Source organism: Cheilinus undulatus, linkage group 5 (assembly GCF_018320785.1).
Source record: "Cheilinus undulatus linkage group 5, ASM1832078v1, whole genome shotgun sequence".
Lineage (NCBI taxonomy): Eukaryota > Metazoa > Chordata > Actinopteri > Labriformes > Labridae > Cheilinus > Cheilinus undulatus.
In genome coordinates, this window is record NC_054869.1 from 48,251,729 (window position 1) to 48,274,660 (window position 22,932).

General features: G+C 38.5%; 1 protein-coding gene across 1 annotated transcript in view; it reads right to left on the bottom strand.

Annotated features, from left to right (window-relative positions):
- Positions 1-1,162: 1,162 nt before the first annotated feature.
- noxa1 (NADPH oxidase activator 1) overlaps positions 1,163-22,932 on the bottom strand; it is a 32,498-nt gene continuing 10,728 nt past the window's right edge. Inside the window, exons 6-16 of the mRNA XM_041788118.1 lie at positions 20,535-20,642; positions 17,363-17,422; positions 17,243-17,280; positions 16,983-17,121; positions 13,946-14,014; positions 13,532-13,619; positions 11,082-11,173; positions 6,224-6,384; positions 5,669-5,777; positions 3,473-3,596; positions 1,163-2,500 (exon numbers count right to left, since the gene is read on the bottom strand). Of these exons, the coding sequence (XP_041644052.1) occupies positions 2,394-2,500; positions 3,473-3,596; positions 5,669-5,777; positions 6,224-6,384; positions 11,082-11,173; positions 13,532-13,619; positions 13,946-14,014; positions 16,983-17,121; positions 17,243-17,280; positions 17,363-17,422; positions 20,535-20,642 (1,095 nt within the window). The 3' untranslated portion in view covers positions 1,163-2,393. The remainder of the gene's footprint in view (positions 2,501-3,472; positions 3,597-5,668; positions 5,778-6,223; positions 6,385-11,081; positions 11,174-13,531; positions 13,620-13,945; positions 14,015-16,982; positions 17,122-17,242; positions 17,281-17,362; positions 17,423-20,534; positions 20,643-22,932) is intronic.

The window sequence follows — 22,932 nt, forward strand, 5'->3', positions numbered from 1 at the left end:
GAGTCCACAACAAAGAAATCAAAAGCATCTAAAAATTCAAAACTTGGTAAAAGTGAAGTTTCAGTTTGATTTTATTTTCAAGTTCAAAGCACTCGTCTCAGATAGTCATGTATAATGAATGTTAATGCTCCAATTTCAATTTGTTACTTTTCTAACATTATTATGCATTGTGGGATGGATAAATCTCTGGTTTTATGTCATTTTTAAGTTAAAATGTTTCTGTTTTGCTTCCAACAGCAAGTCCAGATTTTGCATCTTGTTAGTGGATTTCTGCACATAGAGAGCAGACAGGGGGCAATTTTCTGCCATCTGATTTAATGTCATTATTGTTTTAAGTTCAAATAGTAAAGTTTTTTTTTTCAAAATTAATCTTATTTTGTGTCAGGGATAATAAAAGTGAACACTGTTCAGCAATGCTGTTTGTCACAGACCTTTTCCAGCATGTGCAGTCTTTTCCACCCTTAAATGTCATCTCCATCACAACACATATTTTTATATGAAATTCCAAAAAGAACGTCAGACCAGTAATATTCTGTAGTTTAAAAACTATGCAGTTAAAATTCATGTTTGGGAATAGAAAACTGTTGATTGTGCCATTTAAGAAATGGATGCCCATGTAAGACACAGTTAAACTGTGTTTGTCATCTAAGCAATGGGAAAAAATCATCTTTAACAAATTCTGAAGACAAATACAGTCATATATTTGGGCACGTCTGTGTCTGAAGTTTCATTGAATGCTTTGAAAACAGGCAATATTGATAACTGTGTTTAAAAACATCTTTTTTTGTGATGTCATGGAATTGACTCTCCTCTGACTAAAGTGACCAAAAATTAAATTTACTACATAATTCATCACAGCCACTATCAGAGTGTGTTTTGTACATGATGGAGAAGTAAAACATATCAAAATATTTCTACAAATATGTGAGATTTTCTAAAAGTTTCTGGACTAAAATGGACCATAGCCAATGTGGGGTGTCATATCGTTTAACATTGAATCATATCAATATCATATTTTATCATGTTTTATCATATATTCTTGATAAATAATCAACCAAAAGCTTAAAATCAGTTGTTTCACCATCAAATTTCACAAACATTTATAGCAAGTAGTATGGGAATGTACATTTTTCAATAAACTTCTGTACCAAAAACTAAAAACTTCAAAAATCATGACTTTATTCATATAGCACTTATCTAAACAGGGTTGTAAGGTGCATTACAAAAGGCTTATAAAAAAATCAAAATTTTTAAAAGGACATTTAAGAGAGATTACAAAAATACATGGAAAAAACATGGAAAAGATTTGAAAGTCAGGAATAAGAACAGATTAAATCAAAACTTTAACACAGATTATCTATCAATCTTTGAGGCCTTGCTATAAAAACAGTTTTTAGAAATAGAGATACAAACAAGCAGTGACTTTGACACCTGATAGACTGGCAGAGAACTCCTGAGTTAAGGAGCTCTAATCCCAAATTCCCAGTTGTAAATGTATCCATGGCTAGAACGGCTTCATCACCTTATTTAATTCTTGAATTTAGTCCAAAAAAAACACACACACACACACACACACACACAAAATTGAGAACAGTTTCAGGATAGTAGCAAATAAAAACACATAGTTTAATAATGTCAGCATAAACTCTCATTTAAATGTTGAAGGATAAAACATGTAATATTAAAGTATAGCTGTGGACTATAAAAACAGAAAAAGAAGCCCAGCTGATTTAATATTAACATAATCTTCAGTACCATGTACTTACTCTGAATCTCTGAAACAGGAGGACGGTGAAGACTATCAGAGACAAATATTTTACAGCAGTGTGTCTCAACTGGTCTATCTATAGGAGCCGCTGACGTCTTTTAAAATGAGAAATTATGACCCATTGGACAAAGGGACAGGGCAAATAAACATGTCAAAAATCTTTACACAAACCCTGGGAGGAGATCAAACATCTGATTTTACTACATTTTCTCCACATTCTTCTCTCATGTAAGGATAAACTAGCTCAAACTTCAGTCCTTGTGCATATTTTAAATTTAAGGAACAAGGATGAAAAAATACAAAAGCTTCAGTGTAAGGGTGGCTGCTGGTTCTGCTAAAAACTTTAGCATTAAATATTGGTAGAAGTTTCTGTGCATAAAATCTGTTGATACTGATAAATAACTTTCAACTGATATTTAAATTATGCTTCCCCACTTTATGCCTCATTATTTTCCAGGCAGCCCACTGAAATCAGCCACGTGACCACTTTTGTGTCCCGACCCACCAGTTGAGAACCACTGTCTTAGAGCCATGCTCCTGTGAAGGTGTTGTTTTTTGTTGTAAGCAGGCAGCATAGCAGGTTATCAGCTTTATTAGAGCAGAGCGCACAGAATCACGTCTGTGTTTATAAGACGCTCTCCAGGCTATCCGTGATGTTCTCCCTATAAGCGAAGCAGCTGGGGAAGATGCCGATGTTTCCTGCGCAGTGTCCCTCCAGCCATTCCTCGTTAACTACCAAAGAGGGATATAAAGAAAAAGAGAGGCACATAAAGAGACAGTGAGACTAAAACTAAACAGAGAGAGGCTCATAAAGAGGCAGTAAGATTCACATCCAAGATGAGGAGGGCACGGTATAAAAACCAGAACTACTGCCTGGTGGTTTTAGTCCTCTACAAGGTAAACAACTGCCAGATAGAGGTAGACCAAGATAAAGGGCTGTGGTAAGGTAAGTGATAGACATCTTGGTAAAGGCGCATTTTTCCTAATAAGCCATAGATAACAGGACTAAACCTAGCACAAATGAAACAAAGCTTATTTGCAATAAAGCTCATAGCATTTCAAAGTCTGTTTATTCTCTTTAAATGGTGCCACATCTGTAAGGATAATGCATTTTTTGGATGAGCAGCAGAGCTGAGTGTGTGGGTTGCACCCTCAAAAAATTTTCCAAATCTTCTCTGCTAATGCCAAACAGCTGATTCTTGGGATGCCCGCTGTCTCTGACATTCCCTGTTATATGGAACCTGCCGTTTGGTTTGGAGATGGTACTGAGCTCACTCCAAATAATGCACAGTCCCACAAATGCATGTTCCTTACAAATATGGCACCATTTGAAAGGGAAATAAACAGGCTTTCCAACAGTATAAGATTAATTACCAAGAAGCATTGTTACAATACTAAATATAAATTTACTTTCTTTTTGTGCTTAGTTTAGATGCATTTTTCAGATATTGTGCTCAAAGGATTTGTGATTTATAACCCTAAAAATGAAATCAGTTCATCAGAATCACAGTGGACATTTTTGTGTTCTTGAAATATCTCAGTGACAAGATCAGTCCTGCTCAACAGATGCACAAGCCTGAAATAATGCCTTCTTTCATCACACCTCCAGCTGTGTCTGATGCTGCTGCAGAGGCATAAAGAAAGTGCCATAAAGAGAAAAAAACCCTCTTTACGTTTACTCTGATGTCGACCTGCAGGCCTCACCTTCACCCAGGATGTCGATGGTGTCTCCTTCACTGAACTCCAGGTCCTCCGGGCCCTGAGCTGAGTAGTCGTACAGCGCCACCATCTGGTACAGGATGGAACGACTGATCAGGGGGTCCTCTGTCTGAAGTTTTAAAGCATATTTTGGTATCATAAGTGCACATACGAGTATGGATTGTCCCTAAAATACTGGGGTTTAAGTTGTTTTTGGACTGTACAGAGGTACAGTTGGTTGAAAAAGACAGCCCTGATATATTTTTGTGCTTGCCCTCCCTTTAACCACCCAGCATGTCAAAATAATGCATCAATCATAAATCAGAACAGCTTACTCTGCTATAAAGAACCAAAGCAGGCAAAGCATAAAGGACTGAACATGACTGTTAACAAAAGATTAAACAATATGTGACACGATAGATGATGGGGGAATTTTATTACATTTTTTAAGACAGTTTAAATTTAAATAGGCTTCACATTTTAGACAGTCTGTTTATTCAAATTGAGGTCAGACAGCTTAAAGTAGTTAATATTCTGGTCTTTTATTTAGAACAGTTTGTTTATTTGAAACTACAAGTAAGTGGGGAGAAGCAGAAAGCCATCATGTTTTATTCACACTAGTTTGTAAAAGTTTTTCCTCGTTGATTATTATTACACACGGTTTTAGGTGCAAGCATGCATCTTGCATCCCTGCAGGCATGGCCATGACTTCCTAACGCCTCATTATGTGGGAGCACGGCCCAATAATTCCCAGAGGAAAGTCAACAAGGAGCCTTCTTCTATGGGGTACATATGGGTGTGTGCTACGGTTTTTGAGAAACTGTTCGACCAATTAAGACTCTTCAATGAGAAACCTTCAGAGTGCTCTCATGGAAGCTTGGCTACAAATCCCTACAGATGGGGCCTTTTACACCACCTAAACATAACCAGTGTTGCCATCAGGCAGAGGCAGGAAGTCTTGTGCTCCAAGGAGACTCAACATACACTATATGGACAAAAGTATGGCTGTCTGAGTTACCCCCCTTGAAGCTATAAAAGCCTTCAAGGCACTGATGTTGAATGAGAAGGCCTGGTTCATAATCTCTGTTCCAGTCCAATGACACTTGATGGGGTTGGGGTCAGGGCTCCATGCGACTCAGTCAAGTTCTTCCACACCAAACCAAGTCTTAATAGTGCTTGCTTTGTGCACTGAGGCACAGTTATGTTATAGAAAAGGGCCTTTCTCAAACTGCTGCCACAAAGTTGGAGGCATAGAATTGTCCAAAATGTCTATGCTGAAGCATTAAGATTGGCCTTCACTGGAGATAAGGTATAAGATAAGATATATCCTTCCTACAACTCTGCAGCTGGACCAGCAGACTCGTGCTGCATGTGACGTCACATTCATAGCCTTTACAGCCCGTCCACCAAGTGAGGGCATGGGTGTCTGTGGAAACGCTAACTATTTTGGTGTTTAGCATACCAAACCATACCAAACCGTACTCAATCAAATCAGACCCCCTGATGGAAACATGGCTTTAGGGGAGCATCACAAGGAGTGGACTGAAGCTGGAGTCAGTGGAGCCACCACACAGACGGGTCCAGGAAATGGACTACAAGTGTTGTTTTTCTAGTTGAGCCAATTTTGAACCACCACTGTCATCTGTGCATAAACTGGACCAAGGAGAAAAAGAACTGGGCTATTGTGGTCTTCATGTAAGCAGAGCCCAAACCAGGCACTGAGTCAAAAAATTAACAGAATTTCCCAAACAGTCAAGGTATCATAAATCCTTATTTTGATTAATGTTTTGTAATATTCTCATATTTTGAGATAGTGGATTTGATTTTTGTGAGCAGAAACTGTCAAAGTAAAACCACCCATGGGTGAATGAAATAGATTTTCATGATCCAAAAGAGTCCCTGTGGCAAAGCTTGTAATGAAAAAAGTTTTTCTGCATAATTTCATTAAAAACTTTGGTTTATTCATGCAGAGCATGAATAAACCTGTGTAGAGTTTGCACTTACAGAGTATTTAATGATAAAAGTTTTATCTTGTCTAAGTCACGACATGTTTCTCCAAACAGAAATAACTTAAGCCTTTCAGCCATGTCATCCAGCGTCCATCTAAATTTAAAAATGTTTAATCCCACAATCCCCCCACCGGACACTTCCTGTTATCTAATGTGAGAACTCACGCCCTCGTGTGTGAAGTGTTCACCTCACCTGGCACCACAGGGTGGCCCTGCCGGCCTCTGCCATCTCCTGCACGGTGTGGTCTGGCTCCACCTCTCCGCTCAGAGGTATGAGTGCCCGGGAGCCGTGCAGCTTATGTCTGATGAGAGAGGGAGAGAGAAGGGAGGGGCGATCCGGGAAGTGAAATTGAGGGCATGATGAGGGCAGGAATTGAACAGCGAGAACAGAAAAGCAGGGATGATTACAAGAAGAATGAAAAGATTTGATGCATGTTATTTGTTGTTATCAGCTCCTGTTTTCCTCCTGAAAGCCTGACAAATGAACTGGCCCTGCTGTTATTAATCCCCAGATGTGCCGCATAATAAATCTGCTGCGTGTATCTCCTCGTGAAGCCCTTCTGTCCTAATCTGGTCTTTATTTGCTGCGTTTGTCTCGTGTGTGCAGCAGCAGCCTCAGTGTTCGTTTTCTCACATCAGATATTAGGCCCACAGGGTGGAGTGGACAAAGGAAAGCATATTTTTAGAAATGCAGCATCACTTGTTGAAATGCAGGGAGACAGAAGTGGGTTGGCAGGCCCAAAGTTACCTGAGGCGCAGCTGAGACGCCGGCTGGCCCAATTTCTGTGCGATTCTCTGCTTCAGCTCACCGTACGGTGTGTCCAGAGGGACAGACAGAGCCACAGTGTACGTGTAGTGGACCTTCACTACAACCGATCCCACCTCTGCTCCCTGAGCTGAGTCTGCATGCTGAGAACAAAAGGCACATTTTAAAAAGGTAAAAATAATTTATGACTCATTATTTAAATCACTACAATGAAAGCAAAATAAGTCAAATTTAATTCACAATTTTTCAGACCTTTTCTTAGTGAGGTGTATTTTTTCTCTAAAAACCTGATGAATAAAGCAAGATGCATGCAGTGCATAAATAATCCACAGGGGTCAGAAAGTATGACCGATAGCAGGGGTTCCAAACCCCCCCCCCCCCCCCCATGTGTCAACAGAGGCAATAATAGGCAGAGAGTTACAAGACTTGGTTTAGAAGTGGCAAAAACAGGCCTAAAAAGTGGTGGAAAGGGTTTAAAATTGACAAAAAATGGGTTCTAAGTTGCAAAAATGTGTTAAAGTTGTAGTTGTCAAAATTGGTGGGGAAAAGTGATAAAAATAGGTTAAAATAAGGCATAATTGGTGTGAAGTGGCAATAGTGTAATTCAAAAATGTTTAAAAATTTTAAAGGTATCTAGAGACCCCTTCTCAGTGTCTCGGGACCCCCAATGCGGTCCCGAACCCAATGTTGAGAACCCCTGACCTATAGCACCCTTGAACAGCACTCCAAAATGTATGAGTCAATCAGGGGCATTGATATAAATCTTTACATTTTGCCAGTTGTAAAAAAGGTAAAGAAAGTTTAAGACTTAATCTGGTATTGATCCGTCAACCTCATATTTGTTTGTCGTGACTTTTCAGACTAACAGACACAGCCATTACATTAAATTAATTTTGATAAATCGATTTATAATCCAAATTCAAGTATCATTTTGCACAGACATAATATGTGATGGGAGACTGGCTGGCTGGACGCTGATGTCCATGTTGCCAGAGGCAAGTCTGCTACATCATTCAGTACAGTAGACAAGGATTGTGCAAGTTTTCAGAATAAAAAGCTCAAATGATCAGATTTATATATATATACGTTAAAAAAATCTATACATATATGAAACTGTATTATATATTGAACAATTTTATTTTAAATCATGGAGTACATCTTTTCATTTCACTGAGAAAATACAAGTGTTTTGTCCTGAGTTGTATTCAAGCATCATCTTTGAAAAAATAAAATGATGAGTGAAGAGTAGCCTGTTTGAATAGGTTTTTAAAAATTTATGATGTTCACTCAGCTCTGACATGTATCTGAAAAAACTAAAACTAATAAAAACTAAACTAAAACAAAGCAGTTTTGCAAAATAAAAACTAAACTTAACCAACAAACCAGGAGTAAAAACTAATTAAAACTAATCTTAAGTTGAATACAATTGAAAACAAAATAAAAATAAAAAGTAATGAAAAATCCACAACTATTAAAACCCTGCTCAGTCAGGACCCACTTTTGGGTCCAGACCCACCAGCTTAGAACCACTGGTTGAGGCCTTCCAGGGTTAAGAATAAGAACAACAGTGTTTGGGTGAGTATAATCAGTGGTAGCATTACTCAGCACCACAAGCATGCTCATTAAAACTTCTCATTGTCACCTAAAGGGCAACCTTCTCACAGAATCTGATGCCTCGCTTTAAGGCTCATTCTTAGCATCCAAATAAAAACCCATAATCCACCTGACAGGTGTGAAGCGTGCACCTGGAGAGCCTTAATTAAACCAGGTCAGTGTCCAAGTTGAGACCTGAGGTGATGCTGCAGTCTAACAAGGGCACTGCAGTGTTTCTTTCTTTAAAGAAATGAAGTGAACACGCTAACACTACCTGATAGGGAGAGCAAGAACCGGTTTTATTTGGAGGACTGCTTTTGTCACCTTCAGCTTGGCCTGTCATACCTGTACACGGGTTTCTTCTACATGCTCTAATTTGCCTTGAAATGTGAGCACTGCCTCTTTTCTTCTTTCCTTACACCCTGTTCTTTCTGTACTACAGTTTTCTTCACTCAGCTCCTGACTTTTGAACAGTAAAAAGGAGGAATACCAGAATTAATCAGCCACTGATTGATCAAAAACCTATGATCAGTAGTGTGTGTATGATTTAATTATGCAGGCTGATTTAATCATCACAGAATAAGTATATAACAAATAAACTGAACTATATACTCATCCCCTTTGTGTCTCAAGGGACAGTAGTATAAAGACACCTGTGTCTGGAAGGTCTGGCCACTGGTTAATCAGTATTCCTGGATACCATTACACCATGAAGACAAAAGAACACCCCAAGCAACTCAGAGAAAAAGTAATTGAAAAGTATGTCAATTTCAAAGGCACTTAAAATCCCCCAGAGTACTATACTTCATCATATACTTCATCAAAAATGGAAGGAATAAGTCACCTGTCTAAATCTACTTAGATCAGGCTGTCCTAACAAACTGAGGGACTGTGAGTGACAACTCTGAAGAAGTTACAAGGTTCAGCAGCTGAGATGGGAGAGACTCTGAATACAACAACTGTTGCCCTGGTTCTTCACCAGCCAAAGCTTTATGGGGGAGCAGCAAAGAGAAAGCCACTGTTGAAGAAAACTCCCAACTGGGAGAAAGTTCTTTTTTCTGATGAGACCAAAATGGTGATTTCTGACCATCAGACCAGACCATCACCATAAACACACCATCCCAACTGTGACGCACGCTGGTGTCAGCATCATGCTGTGGGGATGCTTCTCAGCTGCCGGCCCTGTAAAGCTTGTAGAGGTAGAGGGTAAAAATTAATTCTGCAAACCTGCTCTGGAAACCCGACAGAGGTTGAGTATTTTAACAAAGAAGAATGGAGTGAAATTTCAGTACCTGGATGTGCAAGCCTGACTAAGACCGATCCACACAGACAGTGCTGTTATTTTTTCAGGGTTGAGTTTTCAGATCTACACCTGCTGCCGATGCCAGGACAGGATTCCTTTACATTGTCTCCATGTTTTCTGTGCAATACAGAAATATGACGCACACGGCTGTTTCAAAGCAATGTAACAGAGTAACATTGGATGGATGGATGGATGGAAGGATGGATAATTGTTATCCGTATAGGCAGGTGGTTATGAGGGTATAGGCCCTCATAACCACCTGAGGTTTGATGTGCTGCTGAGGCTGGTAAGGCCAAGGAAACAGAGAATTCCTCCTCTGCAGAGAATAAATCCCGTCCTGTCAGTGCTGTCACCCTCTGTCATTTTTATCAGTCTTCTATTGAGTCTCCAGAGTTCTGGCTTTATCTGCTCCTCATTTAAAAGACCCATAAAGCTATTCTAACAACCATTCATCCTCTCTGACTACTGAAAACACTGCTGGTTCTTTTTGCTGACACACTAACGGTTATATTTTTCTGAACTCCTTTTTTATGTATTATTCTTTTTATTAGGATTTTGAATTTGTTTTACTGTTGTATTATCTTTTTATTTGCTGTGTTCAAGCTGTTTATAACAATTCCTCCCTCTGTAAAAATAAAAAAACATGGTTTGGTCAATTGAATGGCTGATTTTTTATGCTCTGAGTGTGAGTGGGGCTGACATAATGTGGCGTCACATGCAACAGATCTATATGCCTGCAGTTATGAAACCAGTGATGCACGAATGTAAGGTGGAGGTAAAAGCTACAATTCACAGAGTTACTCTGATGACCATTAACAGTGACTGCTGTTACTTTTTCTTTTTGCACTAATACACCTTTTTTCTATCCAGGCACTTCATATGCCACTGTTTATATTTCATAGATAAAATCTATATTTTTATAGATAAATTTAAAATATTATTCCCCCAGAAAACCTTAAAAAAGGAAACTTTGACCTCAGAAATTATCAGTAGCATGTCACATTAATCAGTTTGTTTCCCACACTTATACAGTTGGCCTAATTGTCAACCTTTATTTTTTGTCTGTATATTTTCATTGCCCTTGTTTACGATTTTTTTTTTTGCCACTTTTAATCTATTTTCACAGCTTTAAGCCCACTTTTCTCACTTCTTTTTCCCACTTTTTGCAACTATTATCCAGGTTTTGCCCCTTTTAGACTCGTTTGTCTCCTGTTTTTTTTAATATTTTTGCCACTTTTTACTCATCTAAGCTGCCTTTTGCCATTTGTTCCCATTTTCGTCACTTTTCACTTATTTTGGTCATGTTTTTGCCACTTTTTGACCATTTTTGCCACCTGTAACTCATTATTGTGTCAATTCTCACCCAAATTTTGCCACTTTCTGCCTTTTGCCACTTTTTCTCCACATTTTTGTCACTTTTGACCCAGTTTCTGGCACCCTTTTTTGCTGCTTTTTGACCATTTTGCTCCCCTTTAACTTATTTTATTGCCACTTTAACACATTTTTGCCACTTTCACCACTTAGATTGTGGCTCTTTCAAAGGTATTTTTCAACAATTTGGCTTTTTGATTGAGCAGGGTCGTCTGTTCAAAGTGTTCGTTTTAGTATATAGCCATACATAGACTGCATATTCTGTTTAAAGACTTCTGCTCTTTTATTTGGTCTTTGTAATGCTGCTGTGCCTTGAATCTAGTCAACAACAATATTCACATCCAAAGGCAGACTACCTCTGCCTCCCCCGAGCATCACCGTGACTTAATCGGGACACATCAGCGTTCTCCAGCTAAGTTCAACCTTACAAAGCAGTTTCTTTACAAGTCCACATATCCCTCTATTCTTAGACGAGGTGAGCAGAGAATTAAAATGTTTTTGTGTGTGAGAGGGAGATCTTTGATGTGATTTCAGCCTGCACACATGAATCAGGCTGCTCAGAGGGGATATTACCTGGTCGCTGGCTGCGTTGGCTGTGTACCTGGGAGGCTCAGAGGCTGGCAGCGGCATGTGGGTGGCGGTGATGTAGGACGGAGGTGGAGTGTCTGCGGGGAGAACAAAGTAGAGGTACAGTCTAAGCAAACGCGGTACAAATGGAAAGTTAGACGGGAAGACCAGTCTGTTCCAACATGAAGATGCAGACTTTATTTCACCCCAGCAGCTGTAACAGCAGCAGAGCACCAAGGTTAGATTCACCTCTGTTAAAAAAACGCCTGAATATGCTGGAACAATTTTTACTCTTATTTTGACTGACTTAGCCCAACACAGCACTTTTAGAAAAGTATCCCAGTACTGGCCTTGCTCCTCTGACTTCAGGTCATAGTTAAGGTCAAAGGTCATATTTGTAGTAGTAGCTGGACTGTAAACAGAGAAGTTTGAGTATTCTGAGAGTTCTTGGGGGCTGTTTATGAATTTATAAACAACAGGAATACCAGAAAATTTGGCTTCATGTAGTAAAAAGTAGCCTAATTTTCTTGCTGTCTCTACATTTTGGTGATAATCAGGCCTCTATAACAGGGGTTCTCAACCTTTTCAGCCTGAAATAAATTACTACATTCATGTAGTAAATAGCCTTCTCAAAAATTTAAATTCCCTTTGTTAAAAAAGAATAATAATGATTTAAAAAGTGCTACAGTGGGTTGAAAATGGTGGAAAAGGTGGTCAAATTGGATTTTAAAGGTGGCAGAAATGGTTTAGATGTGTCAAAAATTAGATAAAAATGGCAAAAAAAAGGAAAAAATGGAAAAGATGTGCCTAAATAATGGTAAAAAGGAGTTAAATGTGGCCAAAGCTGCTTTAAATTGGCAAAAATGGTTAACTGAGAAAGAAAAATAGATTTTCTGGCAGAAATTGGTTAAACGGGCAAAAATGGGCATATCAAATGATGAAATGGGGTTAAAATGGGAAAATGTGGGTGTAAAAAGTGGTTAAAAGGGGTTAATAGTAGCAATAATAGGTCAACAGAGGCAACATTAAAGGGATGCTTCAACATTTAGGCAAATTCTTCCATTGCCATAATTCCTATAGTATAGTAATAGGTTCGTTACCTTCAGTTGTTGGTGCAAGCTATTTTTAGATCGCTGCTGCTGAGTCCAGACCTGCTGTGTCAACTCAATGTAAGCAGACGGTATTCCGGCTTTCCCTCATCAAACTCACCAAATACACAATCCAGCAACTCCAAAACGCTCTCGTGGACAAGTTGTGACCTGTACATTCACCACGCTATGAAATAATCATGGAACATTACGAGACGGAGATGTTTTAAAGCTAAATGCAAAGCCAGAACTACACTCCAGACATGGCTGCTGCACTGTGTCACTCCGCCCAGTGGTTTACTCAAGAAATAGTTCTGTCATGCGTCATAATGTTACATAATTATACATTATTATTTCATAGCATGGTGAATGTGCAGGTCACAACCTGTCCACGAGAGCGTTTTGGAGTTGTTGGATTGTGTATTTGATGAGTTTGATGAGGGAAAGCCGGGATACCATCTGCTTACATTGAGTTGGCACAGCAGGTCCGAACTCGGCAGCAGCCAATTTAAAAATAGCTTGCACTGACAACTAAAGGTAATTAACCTATTACTGACACTATAGGAATTATGGCAATGGATGAATTTGCCAAAATGTTGAAGTATCCCTTTAAGCTTAAGTGGCAATAATTGGTTTAGAAGTGGCAAAAACAGGCAGAAAAATATGGTGGAAAGAGTTTAAAACTGACAAAAACAGGTGTTAAATGGTAAAATGTGTTAAATTTGAGGGAAAAAATGATGAAAAGGGGTAAAAATTTTGACAAAGTTGTTGTAAAGTGGTAACAGTGTAATTGAAAAAATATTCTAGTTTTGTTTTTTTAGGGCAACTGGAAACCCCCCTCTCAGTGTCTCGTGATCTCATTTGAATCCATGGCGAGCACATCTACTGCAGCTACAGTACATCTGAACTTCTCCCGTAGCCACCTGATTCTCCACAAATGATGCTGATTGGTTAGGTCATTTTTCAGACAGGGTACAGTTGTTTCATGTTGGAGCCTTGTAAGATTTATGTACAGTTGTGTTTACAGCTATAAAAGTATGTAGTATGGTTGGTGATGCTGCAACACTTTAAGCTCATAATAGTTTCAGTAGAATACACCTGAAGCATTTTCTTTCTTTGAATGAATAAAAAGCAATAAAACTTCGATTCCAGGAACACCAAGATGAAAAACAAGCTTCAGGAGCCTCAGTTCCAGACAGACAGCACACATCAGAGCTATCACCTCAACCCTGAAATGACCCGTTATAACAGAGACCGGCACACTGCAGCAGATCAGCAGGTAGAAGCCAGAGAGGTCTTCCTCTTTTAATGCAATAAGGTTTGAGAAAAAGCAGAGAGAGAACAAGGAGGTGTGTGATGGATTTTTACCCAGTGGAGGAGCTGCAGAGCTGTGCTGGACCTTCGGGCGAGTGGGTGGTTTCAGTCCTGGCGGGAGAGGGATCCCGCTGGGAATGCTCTAACCAGAGACATGACATAAAGGTGAAACATTTTCCCTTTAATAGTGAAAAATCATTGCAATTTACTCCCAGCAGGAAACTAAACAGCTGAGAGGAGCAGAGTGACCTTTTTCTTTTAGTGATTTCTCGTGCTTTTCCCTGACACAGCAGGGATTTTTTTCTTTGCAGGACCTTCAGGGTAAAACTGAGATAAAGCTCTACTCAGCATCTGAACAACCTTAATGTGCTGCTTAAAGATCTCTGTGTGTGTTTTCTCTTGAGATGAGTCTGAACTGTTGAAGTTAAAGCATCACAAATGTTAGGATTGCATGAATAAATACATTACATTCTTCTTTTTGCCTTTGGATGCTTTGAAATCTGCAGGTTCGAGCAGGGACACCGGCAGGAGTCCTCTCTAAAAAAGAAAGACACAGTAGACATACTCACATTAGACGTGAATGTTTTGTACCGCGCCTCTTTCCCTCTCTTCTGTTAGTCTGCTTTCACATTCATAACATCATTCTGTGCCTGAACACATTAGTGTAGGTACAGTCTGATACAGTAGGTGGCAGTATAAACATAGACAGTTTGAATATCAATCAGAAGTAGAAAAGAGACACAAACACTCAGCCAACATTTGTTTTTGCTGCTATAAATGTTTTTTATTGTTTTTAAGGCCTGGTGCACACGTATGCTGTAATTTTTTCAAAATAGAGGGTTTTTGTGTTTACCCTTCACGTGCAAATAATGTTTTAGGATACTGAAAATCGTGATTAATCTAAGATTTTATCATGATCTTTTATGTCGCATTTTTAAACTCCACTACGTTTCATTTTAAACTGTCAGTTTTATTCTGGAGTTTTTTACTGTCTCATACAAAGGGTAAGTGACTTCCTGTTTATAGCAGGTTCTTAGATTTTCCAAGAACCTAAATTAAATCTTGGGAGAAGGAGCTTGTTGTGAATCTTAAAGGAAATAAGTGAACAGAAACAAAGTGGATGTTTGATATCAGTAGGTTCAGATGACATCTGACTTGTCTACTGAGCTGTCTGTGTTTTTTTAAAGTGTGACATTAAGGAGCAGCAGTGGTCTTATTTTACAACCTGTGGCTGCAGGGAAATGCTGAAGTGGATTAACCATCCTGTGCTGAGAGGAAAAATGAAGCATGCAATTTATCGCAAATATAATGTAAGTATAAATCTTTAATCATTAAATTAAATTCTCAATTATTTTATGTCTATTTTTGTGACAAGATTTAATGTATAAAAAGACAAGTCAGAAGCCACAACGAGTTGATTGCAGCCTGGGCGATATTTATTTGAAAGCGGAACAAGACAAATGAGACCCTGATCCCTTCTCAGAGTCTTCTTTTATAGCTTTGTCTGTGTATGTAAAAACTAGGGCTGTAAAACCTAGGGCTGTTTTTAACGTGTTAAAAATAATAATAATGCAATTTAATCATACGACTAAGTTTGACCACAACTTGCTCCCAAAGTCCTCCAGCTCAGTTGTTAACGTGCCTGGGGGTGAAGAGGTGAGAGGGTCAGACACAGCCAGCAGTGATGAGGGAGGAGACAGACACGGGTCTGCTTAACGGCAACTTTCTTTTTAAAAAGCTGGAAAATGTTAACCTGACACACCAGATGGATTTGTTTCACAGTGAGAAACAAGGAAACAGGCGTATCCATATGCTTTGCAAGGTTAGGAAAATGTTAGTTAAGATAAAACCAGAATTGTGTGTACATACTGCAGTGATGAACTGTCTTTACACCGAATCACAACGAGTCTTAAGTACCACCTTCAGGCAAAGCACATCTTTCTAACGCTAGCAAAGACGCTAAAGACAACACAGGATCAAGCCATGGTCATACCACTCTATTCAGCTGCTTCAGGACATTTTTCTTCTTCAGCTGCTCAGATAAATGCTGAAAAGCTCCAGAACTTTGATTAAGTCCTGTTTGCAAACAATATTAATCCAGTGTAGAAATCCGCAGTGGGATTGGCAAAATTAAAGTTTAATAGCAAACTTTATGAGCTGAAGATGGAAAATATGATGCTTTCAGGTAACCTCAGTTAATAAGACGACTGAATTTTTATATGTAATGATGTGTTCGAATGTCCCAATGATGGGAAAATTTAGCCTTTGATGAGAAACTTCAATAAATACAGTGTGGAAATGTTATATTTGAGGGATATACAATAAATGTGACAGACTGAATCAAAGCTTTTTAACTCAAGCACTACTCAGCTAAGACCAGATGTAGTTCAAATATTTGCCCTTTTTTTCTAGAATAAAAAGAATAAAAATGAAACACTTGACAATAACAACCTTCAAAAATCTTAAAACATAAAAATATACTTAAAGTATCACAAAATTCATATGTTTGACAGTGTGTGTCTTGGAGCTCTGAGATTTATCACTAACTGTGGATTTCTGACTCACCATTGTGAGTACAGGTCATCTTGGACATTGGGACGTCTTGATTTATAAAGCCATTCAAGGCAAAATTCCAGAGTACCTTTCCTTTCTTTTAATCATGAAGAATGTATTGCACAACTTGTGTTCGTTTGACTTTGTGCAGTGTGTTTTTCTCTGAATGCCACTGTTTAAACGGATGAGTTATTATTGTTGTTCACGTTTACTGTGTATTGTATGAGTTTGAGTGCACTGTTGTTGAAACTGTGTGCTGCTGCCATTCATGGTTTCCCTATAAGAATAAATAATATTATAAATAGTAAATGAATATTTGATCTCAGTGGGACTAACCTGGCTAGATAAAGGTTAAATAAATAAATGACCTGTATGTACACTGTAGAGATTTGGTGCATTAATCATTTATTGCGGTTAAATACTGTGTAACAAAGTTGTTTTACTTTGAAAATCTCACAAGTGAAGTATAAGAAGGATGGATGAGGCTGTATTTGCTCAGACAGTATTACCATAAATCAAACAGGGATGAATCATACAATAATACAAGCCTTATCTATGAAATGTCAAAGTTTTCTGATGATGTTAATGTGTATACCTGCCTTTACTCTAACCTGACCCCCACAGGAATAATGAGAAGAAATAATCACTTCTTTGAACGGCTTCTTTCAAAAGAGTGTGCAGAGTGACTGGACTAAAAAACTGATTCTCCCAGAGAGCATAAAAGCACAAAAACAAGATGCTCGAACAATCAGGACAAGAAGGGAGGAAAATAAGGCCCAGTTAAAATGGAGCAATTTAACTAGAAAGTGTTCAATCAAAGACAGGAGAGGAAAAAGAATCAAAGACAAGTTTATGAAAAAATCTGAATAAAAACAGGAACTTCTCAGCCGTAACACTCTCAGTAGATCAGACTTCATGTTTCGTTCTACATTCAGCGTCCCTCTCTGCTCACCTGTCCGTCATAGATGACAGTGGCCATCCCGTCTCTGTCCTCCTCACCATATAAAAACACCATGGCCCCTCCAGGTACAGTCAGCTGTCCCTGCCCCCGACCCATGTACGGCGTCTTCACTCGCATGTACCGAGAATCCCTGAAAGGCAGAGAAAAGACAGAATTAATCCAATAATAACAGAAATATGTACATAAAACAGCAGGATTGACTCCTGTGTGAATCAGGTTAATGATATCTGTGTGTGGCAGTCTGTACTCACTGAGATCCGTCCATTTTCGGCTCATAGAAACCAGGTTTCTGATTAAAAACACAGCACAATAATTGTATTGAAAGGGACTGTCTATTGCTAGTAATAATAGTGATTGGTGTTGACTTTTACCTGCATCCTTAAAGGCTCAAAGCCTCCAAAATCATCGTTTGGAATCATGGAGGAAATCACCTGAAAATAAAACACATTACATTATCAGTTTATAGATCACTGTGGACAAAATTTGCATGTAAAAATAATAGTTTTCCTCCATGTGCTATGTAAAGATTTGTGTTCAGTTAGAAGAAATCTAAACCTTTTTCATTAGAAATAAGAAAAGGAAACCTATGGGCTTTAACCCCAGAGGATGGACTGAGGGCACTAATAGCTCAAAAATGTTGCATTATATGCTCAATATATTTTCTGTCTGCTCTACCTAACGGTCTGACTTACAAAGCATATAGCTCTAATCAGAGACAAACAAGCCCATAGAGAGGTAGTGCTGCATGCAGGAGTTCAAGCCGTACGACTTGGTGAGTAAGGATGCCCTCTGGAGGATTCTGGCGCTCCATGGGATCCCACATTTGCTCATCCACCTGAGTCCTGCCTTATAGTATGGCATGGACAGTGCTGTGAAGTGAGGTCGCTCCACCTCTGATCTCTTCCTAGTCCATTCTGGGGTGCGGCAGGGGTGTGTCTTTGCTCATATGCTCTTCAGTACCTGTATGGACTGGATAATGGGGAACTGCGGAGTGCCATTTGGTGCTGGTCAGACCTGAACTTTGTTGATGATGCTGTGAAAATTGTGGAGACTGTAGACTGTGTAAGTGCTGAATCGATTTATGCTCCCATACCTGACTTGCTGCATGTGGTTTGCTCTTGTTTCAAGTCTGAGTGTAAGTTTTTGTATGTAGGTGAGCTCTTAGGATGCACAGCAGTAGATTTGTAAGAGGGGTTTGGCTGCAGACCGTTTATCGGAGACACTGTACATCTCAGAAAGCAAGTGCCATAATTTGCTGATACAATTTATTTCCAGTTTTGGAAAACACAAAATTTTAACTATAATAATAAGCATCACAGACAAAGAAACATAATCTGGGAATGAATTATATATAGACCAGTTTCAGAAGAAGATACATGAGCAGTGGCTTTGTTGAATTTAGCTAAGGCTAACAGAGCCATGACAGCTATGTGATCAACGACACAGTTTAAGCCAACGTAGCTAAATTAGCTTTAGCAACATAAACATTGGCAACATAAGCTAAAGCAGCTGTAGTTAAAGCTTATGTTATCTTAGCTTTAGCTATGTTAGCTACATAGATCCATTATCTAAAAGTAAGTTAGCTTTAGCAGTGTGAGCTTTAGCAAACATAGTTACAGCTAACTACTTCTTAGGTGATGTAGATACAAACCATGTGTAGCTGCTTTGAGGCTTAGCTTAAGCTATGCTTGCTACATTAGCTACATAAAGCTCGATTATCTAAAGCTAAGCTTAGTTAGCTTTAGCAGCGTGAGCTTTAGCAAGTGTAGAAAAAGCTAACTTAGCAAAGCTTACAAATCACCTCCATTAGCTATGTATTTACATTATCTAAATAGCTAAGCTACGTTAGCTACTTTAGCTACCGTAGCTCTGTTACCTATAGCTAAGTAAGCTTTAGCAATGGTAGCTACATCAACGTGAGTTTTAGCAAATGTAGCAAAAGCTAACTTAGCTATTTAGATAATGTAAATACATAGCTAACATGGGTGCTTTGTAAGCTTAGCTTAAGCTGTCAAGTAAATTAGCTACTTTAGCTACATTATCTCTGTTATCTATAGCTAAGTAAGCTTTAGCAGCGTGAGCTTTAGGATATGTAACAAAAGCTAACTTAGCTACTTAGATCATCTTGATACGTAGCTTATGTAGCTGCCTTGTGAGCTTAGCTTAGCTATGTTAGCTACATATCTCCATTATCCATGTAGCTTACGCAGCCAACAGAGCTATATCAACTATGATTGCTTTGTTGAATGTTTTCATAGAAGATGACTTTTCCCTGTTAGCAGACTGTTTACTTTATCAAACATTTTTGCAGGTCTGATTTTTTTAAGTGTGGATTTCCATTCAGAGATACACAGCATCTCAGACGCACGGTCTATAGGGGCCATCAGAGATAAACGTTCTGCAGCCAGACTCTCTTGGGATTTTTGCTGATATTTCCAAACTAATTTTAGCTGACATAAATACTGATATATTTGCTCCTTTTTTATTATTAAAAGAAAACCTTAAGTATCTCCAGAGCAAAGAGGCTGAGTCAAGCAGAGCAGTCAGAGTTTAATCCTTAAGGCTTCATTCAGATTTTGTGCTACCAATGTTTAACATTTCAGCGAATATCTGCAGACACTGATACCATCCTGATGGTACTGGTCACCCCTAGAGGGCTCTCATCAGGTACAGTTCTAGAAATAATGATGCTCCAACTGACTCACCAAATCATTCCACTTTATCTCAAGATATGACAGTAACTGAAATGTATTTTATTCTGTCCTGATACATTCAACCAATTGTTAACATGTCACATCCAAATAGTCAAATCCTGGTTGGTTTGTCTGCTCATATAAAACCTGTTTACAGCAGAGAGATCAGTTATTTCGCTAGAAGGCACAACAAAAGAAGCCAAAAGGCTGCCTTCTCGCTCTGCTCCCCAGGGAAAGAAAACCCAGAGAGGAGAAAAGATGGGATTATTGCTGTTTGTCTCTGTAGGGAACAACAGACAGTAGGACTGAACAGACTGCTAATCCTGACATCAAATACTGTGTTAACTTGATCAAAATACGACTGTCTTATACTCATATTACAGCCCTATGTTTGTGGCCTCCAGAGACATTTGGGGTCTTTGTCCTCAAACCCATAAACCAAGAGATCACAGACTGATTTACATTTTCAATTTGGTCCAATTTAATAGATTCCCAGCTGTTCAGGCAGGACCTGCATGATGATATGAAGTTTAATCTGAATGAGAAGGCCTCAATTTCAGTTCTAACATAGTTTACCAATATGAAACTTTTGAATAAAACTACAGGATCAATGTCTGCTCTTATTGACAAGTCAACCCAGCACAATAAAGAAAACAGCCAGTTTCTCTGTGTCAGAGAATAAAGATGGGAATTAAAATCAGAAAGAAACAAAGATTACAAACAGGAAGTGATGCTGTGACATACAATCTTGATCCCACATTTAAAATTCTTTCTCTTATCAGCGTCTTAAGCGTGACAGAGAAATCTCAGCATTGACCCATGAAAAACAGAAACGTTGGACTCACTCTACCTTTGCTTTGCCCAGGAAGTCTCTCTGCTGCAGCTGCTCCACTTCCTGTTTCCTTGGTCGAAACACCACACCCTCAGGGACCAGAAGGGGAGCCGGTACCTCCTCCCTCTGAGAGGAAAGATCCAGAGGACAGTTGTTATGTGTGGACTGACTTACAGAAATTATTCAGACCCACTTCACTTTTTTTTCAATTTGCTTATGTTGCAGCCTGATGCTACAGACAGAAAAAATCATTTATTCTCACTAACCTACACTCAGCACCCCATCATGACGAAGTGAAAACAGAATTTAAGAGATGTTTCTACACCTTAATTGGAGTTGACCTCTGCTAAATCCAGAGGCAGAAGAAGTGTGGGATTATTAAACTCAAGTAAAAGTACATTTGCTCTGGTTAAAATGTACTTAAGTAGAAGTAAAATTACTGCTCTATAAATTTACTTGAGTAAAAACAAAAAGTATTCATTTTAAGTTTAATTATCATACTAGGTACCGAGAAGCCAATAGGGCTGATTGATCTGGATTTTTTTTTTTTCCAGTATTGCATGTGAAATTTGAAATGCAATTATTCTTAAAGTTCAGTATGTTATGTATTTTTCACCAAATTACAGCAATAAATCATTTTATAATTAACCAACGCAATATTAGATTTAACATAAACTGTGAATTAATATGAATGATATAATTTTATCTATCTACTTCGACCACAGTAGTTAATTAATAAATGTTTAACTTTTCATCATGAAAACTAGCGCTGAAGAGTTTAGAGAAATATCTAACTGACCATTTTGACTCATGCTGCTGGTGCAATGTGAATTTCTGTATTGAAGAGAATGATATTTTTATATCATTCTTATTGTAAATAAGAAAAACATTTGCAAAAAGAATAGAAAAGAAAGATTTTTTTTTTGCAAACTATTATCAAGAAAAATGTTGCTTCAATATTTTCATTCAATCCAATCCACTTTATTTATATTGTACATTTTAAAAACATTCAAGTTTACCAAAGTGCTGCACAGTAAAAACACAGAAATAAATCACAAACACTGCAGAAGTAAAAACATTAAGAGGAAGGAAATAAAAGCAGGCAAGAGCATCATAAAAACCTTTAAAATGAAATAAAAACAAATGAAAACATAAAACTAATAAAAGCCATGAAAAACACAGGGATTGGGAACATAAAAGACATAAAAGGACAGAGATCACACAACTCTCATGCTAAATTAAAAGCCAAAAAATAAAAATGCATGATGTGTAGAGCTGAACATCTGCTGTAAAAGAATTGCATGAAATTTTTTTACTTATTTCAAGTCAAAGAAATATTGAAATTTCTGCAGTCTGATCATTGCATACATATTGCAGTTCAATCTATGTGTAGAAAAACTGCCCAGCCTAAGTAGTGACTGAGGAGTTGTACAGTGCAATATGGCATTTCCTTACTAACAAAAAATAACATGAGAATATGCATCCCTAACCAGCATTTTAGGTACAGTCACACTTGTATAATAAAGTGAAATACTACAGCTGTTTGAGGGTGTGATTTGGAATCATTCTCTATCTATGTGCTACCGTGCAGTCAACAGAGGTGGAAAAACTATTGTACTGAAGTAAAAGTACAGTTACTCTGGCTTAAACTTATTTAAGTAGCAGTAAAATTACTGATTTAAAAATGTACTCAATAAATTATAAGTACCAAAAAAGCTAATCAATTGCAGGAATTTGAGTAAACATTGCTAGTTACTTTACAACTTTGGTTAAATCAAATTGAGTGGATATGATTTGGAAAGGCACACATCTCTCACACATTTTTTTTTACCAACTCCAAGTGGGCTTTCATATGTTTTGCATGGAGAGGCTTTTATTTTTCCACTCTGCCATAAGCCCAGACCTGTGGAGGGCTGCAGTGATGGTTGTTCTTCTAGAACTTTGTCCCATCTCCACACAGGATCTCTGGAGCTCAGTCAGAGTGACCATCAGGTTCTTGGTCACCTCTCTTACTAAGGCCTTTCTCCCCTGATTGCTCTGTTGGCCGAGCGACCAGCTTTAGGAAGAGTCCTGGTTGTGCAGAACTTCTTCTATCTGAGCATTATGGAGACCACTGAGCTCTGGGAACCTTCAGAGCAGCAGAAATGTTTTGTAGCCTTCTCCACATCTGTGCCCTGCAACAATCCTGTCTCTGAGTTCTGAGGACTTCTTTTGACCTCTTGGCTTAGTTTTGCTCTTATATGCATCATCAGCTGTGAGGCCCTCTATAGAGAGGTGTTTGCCTTTCAAATCATATCCAATCTATTACATTCGCCACAGGTGGACTCAAGGCAAGATGTAGAAACCTCTCAGCAACAAACAAGAGAAATTGGAGCAACCTGAGCTAGATTTCAAGTGTTTTTGCAAAGGGTCTGAA